This window comes from Camellia sinensis, chromosome 4, assembly GCF_055761805.1.
Source record: "Camellia sinensis isolate YWXY chromosome 4, ASM5576180v1, whole genome shotgun sequence".
Lineage (NCBI taxonomy): Eukaryota > Viridiplantae > Streptophyta > Magnoliopsida > Ericales > Theaceae > Camellia > Camellia sinensis.
The window spans coordinates 176,244,968-176,259,771 of NC_138964.1; the positions used below are offsets into that span (position 1 = coordinate 176,244,968).

The 14,804-nt window shown below is 35.7% G+C and overlaps 2 protein-coding genes across 2 annotated transcripts; both read left to right on the plus strand.

Moving 5' to 3' along the window:
* Positions 1–1,925: 1,925 nt before the first annotated feature.
* On the plus strand, positions 1,926–10,130 carry LOC145824251 (uncharacterized). Its single transcript, XM_082923875.1, has 2 exons — positions 1,926–2,126; positions 9,042–10,130. The coding sequence occupies exons 1-2, from the start codon at positions 1,926–1,928 to the stop codon at positions 10,128–10,130; spliced, it is 1,290 nt and encodes a 429-aa protein (XP_082780001.1).
* Positions 10,131–10,136: 6 nt separating this feature from the next.
* On the plus strand, positions 10,137–12,846 carry LOC145824252 (uncharacterized). The gene is made up of 6 exons (XM_082923876.1): positions 10,137–10,646; positions 10,830–11,154; positions 11,305–11,362; positions 11,818–11,917; positions 12,016–12,322; positions 12,422–12,846. Exons 1-6 carry the CDS (start codon positions 10,137–10,139, stop codon positions 12,844–12,846), a joined length of 1,725 nt encoding a protein of 574 aa, XP_082780002.1.
* Positions 12,847–14,804: the final 1,958 nt, after the last annotated feature.

Here is a 14,804-nt window from a genome sequence, read left to right on the forward strand (position 1 = left end):
ATGCAAATGTTCCACTAGCCACACTCAGAGAAGGGAACAAATATGTAGATGCCTTGGCTTGCGTCAAACTTATAGAATTTATTGTAATTTTTTTTTTCAAATCTCAAAGAAAATCTTTCTAATTTATCCAATAAAAAATCATATTTTAAGAGCATACAAAAATTTAGAACCCAGCCATGTTTCCCATTCTTCCAGAAGAATAAGATTTTGGAACACAATTCAATAAAGTTTTCAAACAGCATACAATTAAGTTAGAGTAATGATTCATCCCTCTTTTTCCCCCCACCCCCTTTGACCCCCCTCTCTCTCTCATTGGTTACCTTTTCTTTTTCTTTTTCTTTTTTTTCCTGCTCCACCAATCATCCCCTGCCACGTGGCAAAGGGGGTGAGGGGGTGACCCCCAAAAGGGGGTCCCAAGCATTATTCATTAAGTTATTGATATTTGTGAAACAAGAGCATGCAATTAAGTTATTGATATTTGTGAAACAACAAGATCTAAACGATCGAATTTGATTTCAACTCTGTAGTTCAATTATTTTTAAATTGAATTTTTTATTTTTTTATTTTTTAATAAATATTTTTAAAATTTTAAATTATTTTTTTATTTTTTTAAAATTTTAAATAATATTTTTATTTTTTTAAATATACCTTAAACATATTTAAATAATAAAATATTTATAAAAAAATATTTCAAAAAATTAATAAATACATAAAAAAATGAAAATCAGTGTGTTTGGTTTGAGTTTTCTGAATTAAATTTTTTGAAAATTGAGTTTTTTATTTTTCGTATTTTTTTGTTTTTAGTGAATATTTTTAAAACTTTAAGCATTTTTTTTTAATTTTTTAGATGCACCTTACTTAGATGTATCTAAAAAGTAAAAAAATTGTGAAAGAATATTTAAAAAAATTAATAAATACATAAAAATACAAAAATTGTACTGAATTCTAGTAATTTTTTTTATATTTTTGGTATTTAGTGAATTTTTTTTTAAAAAAATTTTACAATTTTTTTACTTTTTTGGTATATTTATGTTAAGTGTGTCTAAAAATTAAAAAAATTACTAAAAATATTAAAAACAATTCAGTAAAAATAAAAAAATACGGAAAATAAGAAAGTAAAATTTTCTGAAATTTGTTTTCAAAAAAACGATACCAAACAAGCTGATTAACAATTTGTATTTTTTTTTTTACATTTTTAATATTTAGTGACTTTTTTTAAAAAAACTTTTATCAATATTATACTTTTTAAATGTTTAAAAATTAAAAAAATTACTTAAAATATTAAAAAACTTAGTAAAAAAAAAAATCTAAAAACCAAAACCAAAACCAAACAAAATGATTGCTAATAAAGTTATCAAATTCCAGTAGTTTGACAACTTTAAGATATCGCAACTCTTTGAAATCGAATTTTGAAAATACGATTTTATAAAACAATGCAATGAGAAATAAGTTAAAAATCATACATAATTAGGATATTGTGGAGACATAATTTTTGAATGACAACACGTGGTCGAGGTGTCACCGAAGTGCCAGCCAAGGTGCCACATGTCCTAATCATGACGCCGAGATGATCTCGGCTAGGCCAAGGTTATCTGTGAAGAAACCGGAATCCGAGATAAGCGGATAAGGGACAAGAGTCCTAGATTGGGAGAAGACTTCAGTTTGGGTAAAGATAAGACTCTTAGAGAGTTTATCGTAATCCTACTGGGAGTCCAAGATTAGCAGTAATCCTAAGTCCATTAGAGCTCGGCTTCTATTGGGATTAGGATTGTGTTGGCTATAAAAGGGAGACACTCCCATGGGTCTAAGGTTGTTCGGGCTTAATCTATTCTGCCGGTGCTCTCCAGCTAAGTACTAATTTGGCAGTGTGGTCAGAAATCGACACACACAATTTGGCGCTGTCTGTGGGAAAGAAAGAAGAATAGATGGCCAACGATGGACAAAAAGAGAAGGTTAGGGACGACACTCCTAATGGGAGTGGGAAACCTGTAGACCTTGACGTCGAAGAAAACAATTATAACAAAGAGACTCACGATAAGAATCACGCCGGAAAGAACGTTGGCCAAGAGAGCGACGTACCAAAGAAAATGGACCGGAGCAGGTATTACAACGAGGACGACCATCAGGTATGGAAAGAAAGGTGCCTACGGAGGGACGATGAGGTAAAGGCCATGGTGAACAAATTGGCGGACCTACAAACAGTGGTTAATTTCATGATGCAGAATAACGTCATGCAGCCACCGTTCCCACTACAAGATACGCCGATTCCAGCAGTAAAGGAGGATGCTTGAAAAGAGGGGCAGAAAACAGTCCCTACAGTCCCCCAGCACACCAGGACCGAAAAACACTGTCACCGGCCTTCAAGAGAGGTCGGGCGAAGAGAGTCAAGAAGGGAAGAATCGAAAAGGACGCATCGCACCAAGGAAGCCGACCCCAAAGAACATCGGCATGTTCCAGGGCAGGAGTTGTGCTTCGACACAACCAATGGAGGGAAGTCCAAAAGGACCCATAATGAAACTGCGAGTAGTGCACCGAAAAGGCTGAAGTCAGAAGATAGCCGAGCTCTTGGACGGACCAAAGAGGATCTGGGGGATCACCTACATAGGAAGCAACAAGATGCCGAGATAACCTCCCCGGTCAAGCCGAGAACGCCGTTCTCGGTAGAATTTGACAAATTCGAAGCCCCAAAGAGGTTTAGCATGCCGAGATTCCAGATCTACGATGGTAAGTCGGACCCCAACTTTCACGTCGGCTTGTACCTGAACTCGATGGCGTTGTACACCGGGAACGAGCCGTTGCTCTGCAAGGTGTTCCCCTCATCCTTCGGAGAAATTGCATTGGACTGGTTTCACAAGTTGCCGAAAGAAACTATGAAAACCTGGGAAGGCCTGGTTGAGATGTTTGGGGCCAAGTTCGTGACAAACAAGCTACAGCCATTGAGGGTGGACGCCCTAATGGCCCTGAAGATTGACGAGGATGAAAGCCTTAGGGTCTATGCCAGAAGGTATTATGAGGTATTCAACTGAATACCAGGATGCAACCAAGAGGTGGCGGTCGTGTCGTTTAAAAACGACTTAAAGGATGACTGCCTGCTTCGAAAATCACTGGCAAAGACATTGTCAAAAAGCATGGAGGAGCTGATGGCCAGGATAGAAAAGTATGCCAGAGCCGAGGAGGACACGTTGGGGACAAAGGCGTCCAAACAAGAAAAGAGAAATGGTTCGCCGAAGCAAAGCCAAGATAACACTGGATACGAGAAGACAAGAGCTCAGCCCAAGTGAGCAGATCCCGGATTCCAGATCTCGGATCCCAGATCCCAGAAGACAAGATCTCGGCCTAGATGGTTAAGTCCGAGAAGAGAAGAGCTTGGCCTAAGTTAAAGAATTTTTATATAAGGTTCACAAAGGAGTATGTGGAAGCCATGCAGGGGGCAGATCCCTTGCCCATAGAGCAATATCGTAGGGATTCTTTTGGCCTTACATGCAAAAGGAAGCTGAAGCCTATGTAAAAAAGCATGAAAATGCTTTGAAATCTACCTGCAACGTGCGATAGAACATCAATTCGGCTAGGGGCATACCAGCAACAACTTGTTAGGGCTTACAACAAGAAGGTCAGCCCAAGAGAGTTCAAAGTTAGGGACCTCAGCCTGAAAAAGGTTGTCGACAATGGGGCATAACGGCTGAAGCAATAATAAAGTGCTAGTTTGATTTTTGAAATCTGTGCGATAGGACTGACCAGTCCTATGACAATGTTTCTGATTGAAACATGACGAATAACTTAGACTTATTATATGGCAGAGTAGAAACTTTACTTGCATATAATAAAGTTGAACTAAGTTGGGTTAACTTGGACTTGTCATATCGGCAAAATCAGACACAGATTGGAACTAAGTGCCTTAGTAAAGAGACCAAGGTTGATAACCTCGGCCAGTCTTTGTTCGAATCTTATGTCGGTGACGAGGTCAAAGCCACGTGCCTAATGAAAACCCAAGTGGAACTTAAGTTCACATTAGGGGGCAAAGGGCAAAAGAATGATGCTTGGGATTGGTTTAGACACTTGTTGAAATTAAAATTTACAAGTTGAAGTTAAACCGAGGACGTATTTAACACTTGTTGAAATTTGAAATTTACAAGTTGAAGTTAAACCGATGTCATGTTTAACACTTCTTGAAATTGAAATTTACAAGTTGAAGTTAAATCGAGATCATATTTAACACTTGTTGAAATTTGAAATTTATAAGTTGAAGTTAAACCGAGATCATTTTTAACACTTGTTGAAATTGAAATTTACAAGCTGAAGTTAAATCGAGATCATATTTAACACTTGTTGAAATTTGAAATTTATAAGTTGAAGTTAAACCGAGGTCATTTTTAACACTTGTTGAAATTGAAATTTACAAGTTGAAGTTAAACCGAGGTCATGTTTAACGCTTGCTGAAATTTAAGTTTACAAGTTGAAGTTAAACCGAGGTCACGCTTAACGCTTGTTGAAATTTAAGTTTACAAGTTGAAGTTAACCGAGGTTATATTAAAAGAAGATTGGCTTAAGCACTTGTTGAAATTTTTGAGAAAAATTTACAAGTTAAGCCAAGGTTATGTTGAAAGAAGTATCCACATACTTGCCGAGATTACCATGTTGCCAAGACTTGGAAGAAACTTGAAGACAGAAGTCTTACTAAAAGTGAAGTATCGAGTTATAAATAACATTTGTGAAAATATTGTAAAAAATATTTTCAAGTGTTAAGCCGAAGCTGAGATGAACCGATTAGTGGGTATAACCGAAGTGTTACACCCCAAGGAGATTGCACAGTTAAGATGTATTTTGAAGACATGCAAATTATTTTAAGTATAGAATCATACAAGAGTAAAAAGAAGACACATACAACCACGTTGAAAGAAGAAAGTAAAGAATGCATTCAGAAAAGGAAGGAAGACACTTCGACCTAACATTGAAGAATGATTGTTTAGATTACAAAAAGGCTGGTGTGAAGTACGCCGGTGTTAGACGGTGGCAGTAAGCAAAGAAGTGCAACGAAAGCCTCATCGGAAGGAGAGAGTGAAACTGGTTGCAGAAAGCTTTGCAAAAATAGCAATGGAGGATTTGAGAGAGAAAGTTTGAACAAGAACGAAGATGTAGAAGTGAAAAGACAGAAAGAGAGTTGATTTTGATCAAAAGCATGAAATGGCGGCAAAATGGCAATTATGGTGCCTTGGACAACGTGCTTGTCAGACGGCGCACGTAAAAGTGATGTGACTTGATGGGGCGTATCAGGTACGGTCGAGTAGGGAAAAGATGCATGGTAAAAACGGCTGAAATACTATGCGTGCCAGCTCATACGCGTGCTGAAACTCTTAGAGTTCTTGATTCAATAAAGCAAATACCTCGGGTAGGGGGACAGTTTTGGCTGAAAAACTTGAACGAACTTGGTCGTTGGTTCTAAGGCATTGATGAAAGTAGACTATAGGTCATGGTCATATTGAGTCGACGAGTTCTGACTTCGGCAATAGATGATGAAGCGAGCTTAGCCGACGTGCTAAATGGAAGAAATGATATAGGTTCCATTACCTCAAGATGCTGAGGAATAGAACCTAGGGGGCAGTTGTGGGGACATAATTTTTGAATGACAACACGTGACTGAGGTGTCACCGAAGTGCCAGCCAAGGTGCCACATGTCCTAGTTATGACGCCGAGTTGATATCGGCTAGGCCGAGGTTATCTGCGAAGAAATCGAAATCCGGGATAAGCGGATAAGGGACAAGAGTCCTAGATTGGGAAAAGACTTCAGTTTGGGTAAAGATAAGGCTCTTAGAGAGTTTATCGTAATCCTACTGGGAGTCCAAGATTAGCAGTAATCATAAGTCCATTAAAGCTAGGCTTCTATTAGGACTAGGATTGTGTTGGCTATAAAGGGAGGCACCCCTATGGGTCTAAGGTTGTTCGGGCTTAATCTATTCTGTCGGTGCTCTCCAGCTAAGTACTAATTTGGCAGTGTGGTCAGAAATCGACACACAATTTTCTCAAACTACTATCTGATCTGGATCTAGGTTTTCGCAACTATCTCTTTCTGATCAATTTTCTCAGCAATGTTTAGGCATGGAAACAAATTATCAAGGTCAATGAATGGTATTAGGGGTTTTCGAGTGCCTGTATTGTTTACAGTTCTAATTCTATTTCTTGTGGCTTTGATACTTTTGTTTCGAAATGATGGGGAGAAACCCAATTCTTCGGTTGGGCTAGTAAAGCAAAAGTGGCACTATGCCAAATTTGATCTTTAACGGCGGTTTCATTCACGACGGTAACAAGACTATCGTTAAAAATATACTTAAAATGGCGGTAAAGATACCGCCTCTAAAATTTTAGTATTTACGGCGGTTACGAAAAACAGCCGATAAAATGTGAGTGTTAATGATGAAAAAACAGAGTGAAAGTGAAGGGTCAGTCTTTTATGGCAGTTGTTTGAAGACTGCTGTAAATGTAGTCCACATTTTTCTAATTCCCTCTCAAAAAAAATTGGATTCCCTCAATTAATTGTTAAACGACATCGTATTTTACCTATTTCTTCTAATTGATTAGTTTTTTTCCCTTATATCTCTAACTTCTGGAAGAGAGGTGTTGCAAAGTGAAATGAAAAGTCACCGTTGTCGTTTGAAGGTCATACGACGTACCAGCATTAGAGGTCGTTCGAAGCACCATTGTCGCACTGTAGCACCATCGTTAGAGGTAAGAGATCTTTGCCTACCTTCTGATTCCCCTATTGGCTTCATGTTGCCTCCATTGGTTTCTTTTTCCATGCTTTTCCTTCTCTTTCTATTGCCATTCTACCTTTGCTGATAGTGTTTCTATGAAGCTATCAATGATTAGAGGAAAGGTAATTTCACTTTAGGGTTTGTTTCAATGGAATCAAGTATCAACTATACATTTCTTAAATCTCCCTCTTATTATTAGTTTTGATACACATACATATACATATATACATATATACGTACATATATATATATAGGTTAACAAAGATTAAAGAAGCCAAAATAAACAAACCCATAAATCAAAACACAGTTTTTCAAGGAGATTTGTGTGGGTTCACAGATTAGAGACACTAAAATTGGGGATTTTTGCATATACATGCAGGCTCTCTCTCCTTCAAGAGAGCCTTCCCTCTCACTCATCAGTTTGGATCTCTCTTTCATTGAAGAAATTTTAGAGAGTTTTGAGCAAAACCCAAGTTGAGAAAGACCTCCATTTCACTAAATGTTCTTTTTGCTAATCAAAAAAATGCTTGAACTCATTTTATTAGTTATTGAAATTCAGAATTATTATGCTTTTGTATGTTCAAATTTTGAATTTTAGTGGCACTCACTACCTGTTTGATGAAATGTCTATTATGTCTTGTGTTTGTTAAACTTGTAATATGAAGGGTAATGGATTATTTATTAAGGTCTATAATATGTAGACTTGCATATATTTCAACTTGTAACTATTGTAATATGTAGACTTGCATATATTTCAACTTGTAACTATTGCCATGTAGAGATGTACATGCAATGACCTTTACTTAAATCTTTTTGGATATTACCCATAATAAATAAATAAGTAGGCACATAAGTTTGTTTCCACTAAACCCAACTATCAGGTATTGTCAAGTAATAATTAGAGACAAATCATAATGGATGTTCCACACACACACACACACACACACACAAAAAAACAAAAACAAAAAAACTTGCCTGCACACACCCACAACAATTTGAATTTCAAACCTTCCTAATGACTACCCATCTTACTTTCCAGTCCTTTTTGCTTACGACAGTCCCAACCTTGAAAAGAACCATAAACATCTTTATCTTAAATCTGAATAGACTTTGATAAGAAACCAATCTAAAGATTTAAACTTTCAAACTCCTATAGCAATTCAAAACTGCCACTGATTACTATCACAAACATTTCACATGACTATCAAGAGGCATTGCCACAAAAAGCCTTCATAACAGTCCTAGCTACAATAGTTGATGCTAGAAACTCCAAATTTAACCAAAAGACTAAAAATGAGTAATATCAGTTCATGTAGTTTTTTCATGTACTCAAATAAGTAGTGGATATCATAACACAATTCCTTAAAAAAAGACTAAGCTTTTGGAAAAATTCTGTTTGCAGTACACGAAAAAATAGTTCTTGGAGTCTTTGTTCCTAAGGATGATGCATAATTAGTTAGTTGTATGATGCAGAATTTTAAGGACAAAACAACATTGAAAACAACATACAGAATTTTCAAGGATTGCATCATGTATACAGAATATAGAATTTTTAAGGATAGTTCAGAATTTTTAAATAGCATACAGAATTTTCATTATGATTAATTTTCTGAATTTTCTGAAACTGAAGATTTAAAATTTTGAATTTTAAAACAGCATACAGAATTTTTAAAACAGAAGTTTTAAAATTCAGAAAATTCATAAATTTTCTGAAAACAGCATCATAATTTTATAAACTTCTGAATTTTAAACAGCATACAGAATTTTATGATTAAACAGAAGTTTTTAGAAAATTCAGAATTTTAAAAATTATGTTTAAACAGAAGTTTTTAAAAATTCAAAAAATTCAGAATTTTTAAGGACAATTATGTATACAGAATTTTCAAGGACTTCTTAAACAAATTTTGTTCTTAAACATCTCCCACAAATTCAGAATTCAGCTGTTTTGTCCTTAAACATTGTATCATAAACATTGAAAAAATTTTGTCCTTAAACATACAATCCTTAAAAAAAATTTGTCCTTAAACAAAGACTTCTTGGAACTAAGATGCCAACTGTCCTATATTTAAGATTCTTTCTTTTCGTGTTGATATGTATCAAAATAAGTTATTTGAAGACACTTGGCAGTCCAACTAACTAAGGGAAATGATTCTCTATGTTTATATTCAGAGACTTGCACCTTCTTCTTTTTTTTTTTTTTTTGAATTTCTTTATTGTATATAATCATGCTAAGTATATGTTGACTCATACTTTTTAATTTCTTTGTTATATGCATGTTTACATATAAAATTTCAGGTAATCTTGAAGATAATTGGTATGGATAAGGATTGGATTCGTATAAAAAATAGGTTAGACCCTACATATGTGGAAGGGGTTGAAAAGTTTATTGAGTTTGCTTATGCTAATAAGCCTTTAGAGTCGAAGATATATTGTCCGTGTAAGAAATGTGTCAACCTTAGATATGAGACACGAAATGGCGTAAGAGAGCATATCATCATAAACACTAACTACATAAGATGGACAATTCATGGTGAGGCCTTGGCTCCATGTGGTAGAAATGAAGTAAATGAAAATCAAGAATTCGATGTGATTGATGATATGATTGGTTTGGTACATGACACATTTCGAGTTCCAATGGAAGATGGTGTCTTTACTGAAAATCAAATACATGAAAATATGGGATTGGGGCCTAATGAAGAGACAAAGAAATTCTTTAAACTATTAGAAGATGCACAACGTGAGTTGTACCCAAGTTGCAAGAGGTTCACAACTCTTTCTTTTGTTATTCGATTGTTGCACATAAGGGTACTTAATGGATGGAGTGATACATCATTTGATATGTTGCTTGAGTTGTTGAAGGAGGCATTTCCCGAGGGTGAAACATTGCCGAACTCATACTATGAAGCAAAGAAGTTCAACGAAGCCTTAGGCTTTAGTTACACAAAGTATGATGCTTGTCCTAAGGATTGTATGCTGTTTTGGAAAGACAAAAAAATGCTTGATAAATGTGAAATTTGTGGGAGATCAAGATATAATGAATCGAAATTTTGTTTAGAGGATGGAACCACTAAAGTAACACAAATTCCTGCCAAACAAGTAAGGCATTTTCCTTTAAAGCCAAGGCTCCAAAGGCTATTCATGTCAACAAAAGTAGCATCACTCATGACATGGCATGCAAATGAACGCACCGATGATGGGATGTTGAGACATCCAGCTGATTCACTTGCATGGAAAACTTTTGATGAAAAAAATCAAGATTTTGCTAGTGACAGTCGAAATGTTAGACTTGGATTAGCATCTGATGGTTTTAACCCATTTAGGACAATGAGCATTGCTCATAGCACGTGGCCTGTTGTGATGATGTCATATAACTTGCCTCCTTAGTTATGCATGAAGCAACCATATTTCATGTTATCTTTGCTTATTGATGGGCCTCGTGGTCCTGGAAATGATATTGATGTGTATTTGCAATCTTTAATTGACGGGTTAAAGGAATTATGGACTGATGGCATACTTACTTATGATGCATCAAGCAACCAGATGTTTCATATGCATGCAGCTTTGTTGTGGGCCATAAGTGATTTTCCTGCATATGCTAATTTATCTGGATGGAGTACAAAAGAAGCATTGGCTTGTCCATCTTGTAATAAAGATACCCATTCTAGATGGTTAAAACATAGTCAAAAGTATCGTTATATGGGCCATAGGCGGTTCTTAGATGAAGGGCATAAGTTTTGGAAAGATGCAATAGGTTTTGATGGAAGTGTTGAAACAAAGAAAATGCCACCTCAATTATCCGGTGATGATATTTTCAAACAAATAGAATTCATTGAAAATAAATATAGGAAGGGTGATGGAAATGAAAAGACACGTGTGTCTAAAAAAAGAAAAGTTGTTGAGGTTGGGAGAGGCATTCATAAAACCTTGAAGGAAGAATATAATTGGAGAAAGAAAACTATTTTTTTTCAATTACCATATTGGAAGGATAATTTAATTTGACACAATCTTAATGTTATGCACATTGAGAAAAATGTGTGTGAAAATATACTTTGGACCCTATTGAATGTTGTGGGAAAAACAAAGGATAGTCTAAAAGCTCGTCGTGACCTTCAAGAGATGGGACTTCGTAAAGCTTTTCACCCTCAACAACGGCCAAATGGTAAAGTTTTTTTACCTACAGCTTGTTTCACAATGAATAAAGAGCACAAAGAAATATTTTGCAAGGTGCCAAAAAATGTGAAAGTCCCGAATGGATACTCGTCAAGTATTTCACACCGTGTACAACTCAAAGAGAGAACTATTTCAGGGCTTAAGAGCCATGATTGCCATATTCTAATGCAACAATTGTTGCCTCTAGCTGTGAGAAGGACACTGCCTAAGAATGTTTGTGAAACCTTGATTGAATTAGGTACTTTTTTTAGATAGTTATGTTTAAAAGCAATACATCCAAATGATTGTGGTCATCTTGAAGAGAAAATTAGATTAACTCTTTGCCATCTTGAGAAAATTTTTCCACCTTCCTTCTTTGATATCATGGAGCATTTGCCTGTTCATTTAGCGGAAGAGGCAAGACTTGCTGGACCAGTGCATTATCGATGGATGTATGCTATTGAGAGGTATGCATTAATTTTTTAATTTTAGGTACATATAAATGACGTGCGCTGATCAAGCTTATCTTCTAACTAAATAAATTTTATTTTTTCATAGGTATTTGCTTACACTTAAAAAGTACGTGCGTAATTGAACCCATCCAGAGGGTTCCATTGCAGAAGGGTATTTAGCAGAAGAGTGTTTAACATTTTGTAATCGATATTTGCATGATGTTGAGACAAAATTAAATCGGCCGATACGAAATTATGAGGGTGAACAAAGGGGAAGTTCTTTAGGGAAAGGGAAAGGGAAATTATTCCTACTTGATAAAACTACATGGGAACAAGCATATAGATATGTGCTAGCCAACTCTAATGTAGTCACTCCATTCCGAGAGTAAGAAATCTACTAAATTAAATATTCAATTTCTAGTCAATTAAATAACATATTTAATATCCTATACCTATTCTCAATCATGCAGGAAACACATTCAAGTGCTTAAAGCTGATAGACATCGTTTAAGTGAGCGTGATCTTATGAGAAAGCACAACGAACAATTTCCTCTTTGGTTAAGAGAGCACGTAAGTCATACATGCAAACATTGGATTAAAATAGTGGTATATGTATACATAATGGTATCTCTGATATGTGATTTCTAATACATTGGATTAAAATGTAGGTTCAACACTTGCAACAAACTGAAAATGCAAACATCTCAAATGAAGTAAAAATTTTGTTCGTAGCACCAGATAATTGGGCAAGAAGATACAGTGGGTATATTATAAATGGGTTTAGGTTTCACACTAAACAACGTGAGGAGAGTAGAAAAACTCAAAACAGTGGAGTGTCATTGACTACATATACACAAAGTTATGTAAGTTCAAGAGATAGACGACCAATTAGTGGAGAAGTTACTTTCTATGGGGTTTTGACTGATAGAATTGAGTTGAGATATTCTAATGACTTCAAGTTTGTGTTATTCAAATGTAATTGGGTTGATAACAATGTGGGGAAGAGGCAAGATGAGTTCAAGTTCACACTTGTGAATTTTAAGCATCTTTTGTATCAACAAAATTGAATGTCAGATGAACCATTCATCTTTGCATCCCAAGCACAACAAGTTTGGTATATTCAAGACCCTATTGAGAAAGATTGGCATATAGTTGTGAAGATGACACCTAGGGATTTGTATGATATGCGCGGGAGGGAATCTTTTGAAGATGCAATAACATGTCTGCAAGTTGAGCCATATTCTAGTCAACATCTAGATGATCCAACATACATTCAGGAGGATAATGTTGATTGGGTTCGGTCAAATGTGAATGGAACAACTGTTGATGGTGGTGATGATGCCACTATAGATTATAGTGGTGAAGAGAAGGATTATGACGATGATAGTGATGAAAAAGAAGATGATTATGATGATGACAGTGATGATATTTATGTTAATGGTGGTGACAGTGATGATGACGACTATGATAATGATTATCAGTTCTTCTTTTGTGCATGATTCTATGTTATCCTAAAAGTTAGCACATGTAAGGCAGTGAGACTTATTTACTTTTTATGTAATTTGTATTCATTAGTTAGTGTTCATAGATTCATTAGCATCTAACTAATAAGTATTCAAATGTGTTTTTTTTTTCTTTTTTTTTTTAGATGACTACGAAACGAAAGCAGCCTTGTTGGACAGCTGGCTCCATGGCTAATGTTTCAAAACCAGCACCTACTACTAATCAGTCACAACATCAACCATAGCCTCAGTCTCAGCCACAACAGGCGCAGCTGCAATCACAGCAACAATCACAGCCGTAACAGCAGGCACTACAACCTTGTATCCTTGCATAATTTTGCATATATAATTTCATATTTATTTGCACATCCTTTCATCTAACTAATAAGCATTCAAATGTGTTTTTTTTTTTTTTTAGATGACTACAAAACGAAAGCAGCCATGTTGGACAGCTGGCTCCATGGCTAATGTTTCACAACCAGCACCTACTACTAATCAGTCACAGCATCAGCCACAGTCTCAGTCGCAGCTACAACTGGCACAGCAGCAATCACAGCCACAACCGCAGGCACTACAACCTTGCATCCTTGCATAAGTTTGCATATATAATTTCATACTTAAGTTCGTAACAGATAAGTTTGCATACATAATTTCATACTTATTTGTACATCCTTGCATCCAAGTAACAAGTGTTCAAATACTTTTTTGTTTCGTTTTTTTCCAGGTGACTATGAAATGAAAGCAACCCCGTTGGACAGCTGGCTCCATAGCTGATGTTTCACAACTAGCATCCACTACTAATCAGTCACATCCTCAGTCCCAGCCTCTGCCACAACCGCAGTCAGAATCACAGTCGCAACCACTACAACCTCTTTGCAACAATATGACTCCAACCTTGAGCTCTTCCCAACAAAGTAATCATGAATTGCAATCATCAAGTGAAGTAGGTAATTTAATTTGAATAGCCATCAAATATAGAGCAATTACCATTACATGCTACGCTATGAATTGGAACCTTGAGCTGAAATTCACATGTTTACTTAATTTTTGCTTTCTTTTATGCCTATTTTATAAAAGTTTCAATAGCTACCAGCACGGGTCAATCAGCAATTAGACAGACAAGAGGGCCTGGTCGTCCTTTTGCCAGATTGGGCACGGGACAAAAGTTAATGGTTACATTAAATGAAGAGAATCAACCTATTGGCGATGAAGTTGCAAAATTACAAAGTCAGTTAGGCATTCTAGCCCGGAATGGGAATTTTGCACCATTAACTTTCAATGATTGGAGAGCTCCACAGTTAAACCCCTATAAAGAACGTATATGGCAGGAAGTTAAGGTATGAAAATGCAAGTACTATATAAATCTTATTCTCGTACTCATACTTTAATTAACAAATATATTTGTTTGATATCTCGTTATATATATAGGAAAACACTGATGCACCAGATATTTTCAAGCATAATTGCTTGATGTCAGTTGGAAAGAAATTGAAAGACTGGAAAGACCAACTGAAAAGAAAGCACTTCAACAAGTACAAAACTAATGAAGAACGCTTAGCAAATTGTCCTGATAGGGTGGATCCTAGTCAGTGGAAGATTCTCGTTCAATTTTGGAATAGTCTAGAGGCACAGATATTAATTGTTGCATTCTATAATTTTTTTACCTTAGAATTCTGTTTTTTATGACCTGATAATGACTTATTGTGGTTGTTATTCCGGTTATGGTCAATAAAGTCTTTGGCTATGCTTTAAGTAATGTTTGAGGATGACTGATTTTAGTGTTAGTTAAGACTTAATGATGACTTGTTACGGTATTGATTACATGACTTATTATGATTATTATTTTGGTTATGACCATAAAGATAGCTGCCCTTGACTGAAGTAAAATAAAATCTCAATTAGTTTATGAATATAGAGCAAAGCATTGTCTAAACACATGCATATATTTGCCAAAG

Excerpts from the sequence above, each read along its gene's own strand:
- LOC145824251 (XM_082923875.1), top strand. The coding sequence starts at position 1,926 with ATGGCCAACGATGGACAAAAAGAGAAGGTTAGGGACGACACTCCTAAT. Across the intron at positions 2,127-9,041 it reads ACAACGAGGACGACCATCAG|GTAATCTTGAAGATAATTGG; the intron begins GTATGGAAAGAA and ends ATAAAATTTCAG.
- LOC145824252 (XM_082923876.1), top strand. The coding sequence starts at position 10,137 with ATGAAGCAACCATATTTCATGTTATCTTTGCTTATTGATGGGCCTCGT. Across the intron at positions 11,155-11,304 it reads TGAAACCTTGATTGAATTAG|CGGAAGAGGCAAGACTTGCT; the intron begins GTACTTTTTTTA and ends CTGTTCATTTAG. Across the intron at positions 12,323-12,421 it reads CAAGTTTGTGTTATTCAAAT|ATGAACCATTCATCTTTGCA; the intron begins GTAATTGGGTTG and ends ATTGAATGTCAG.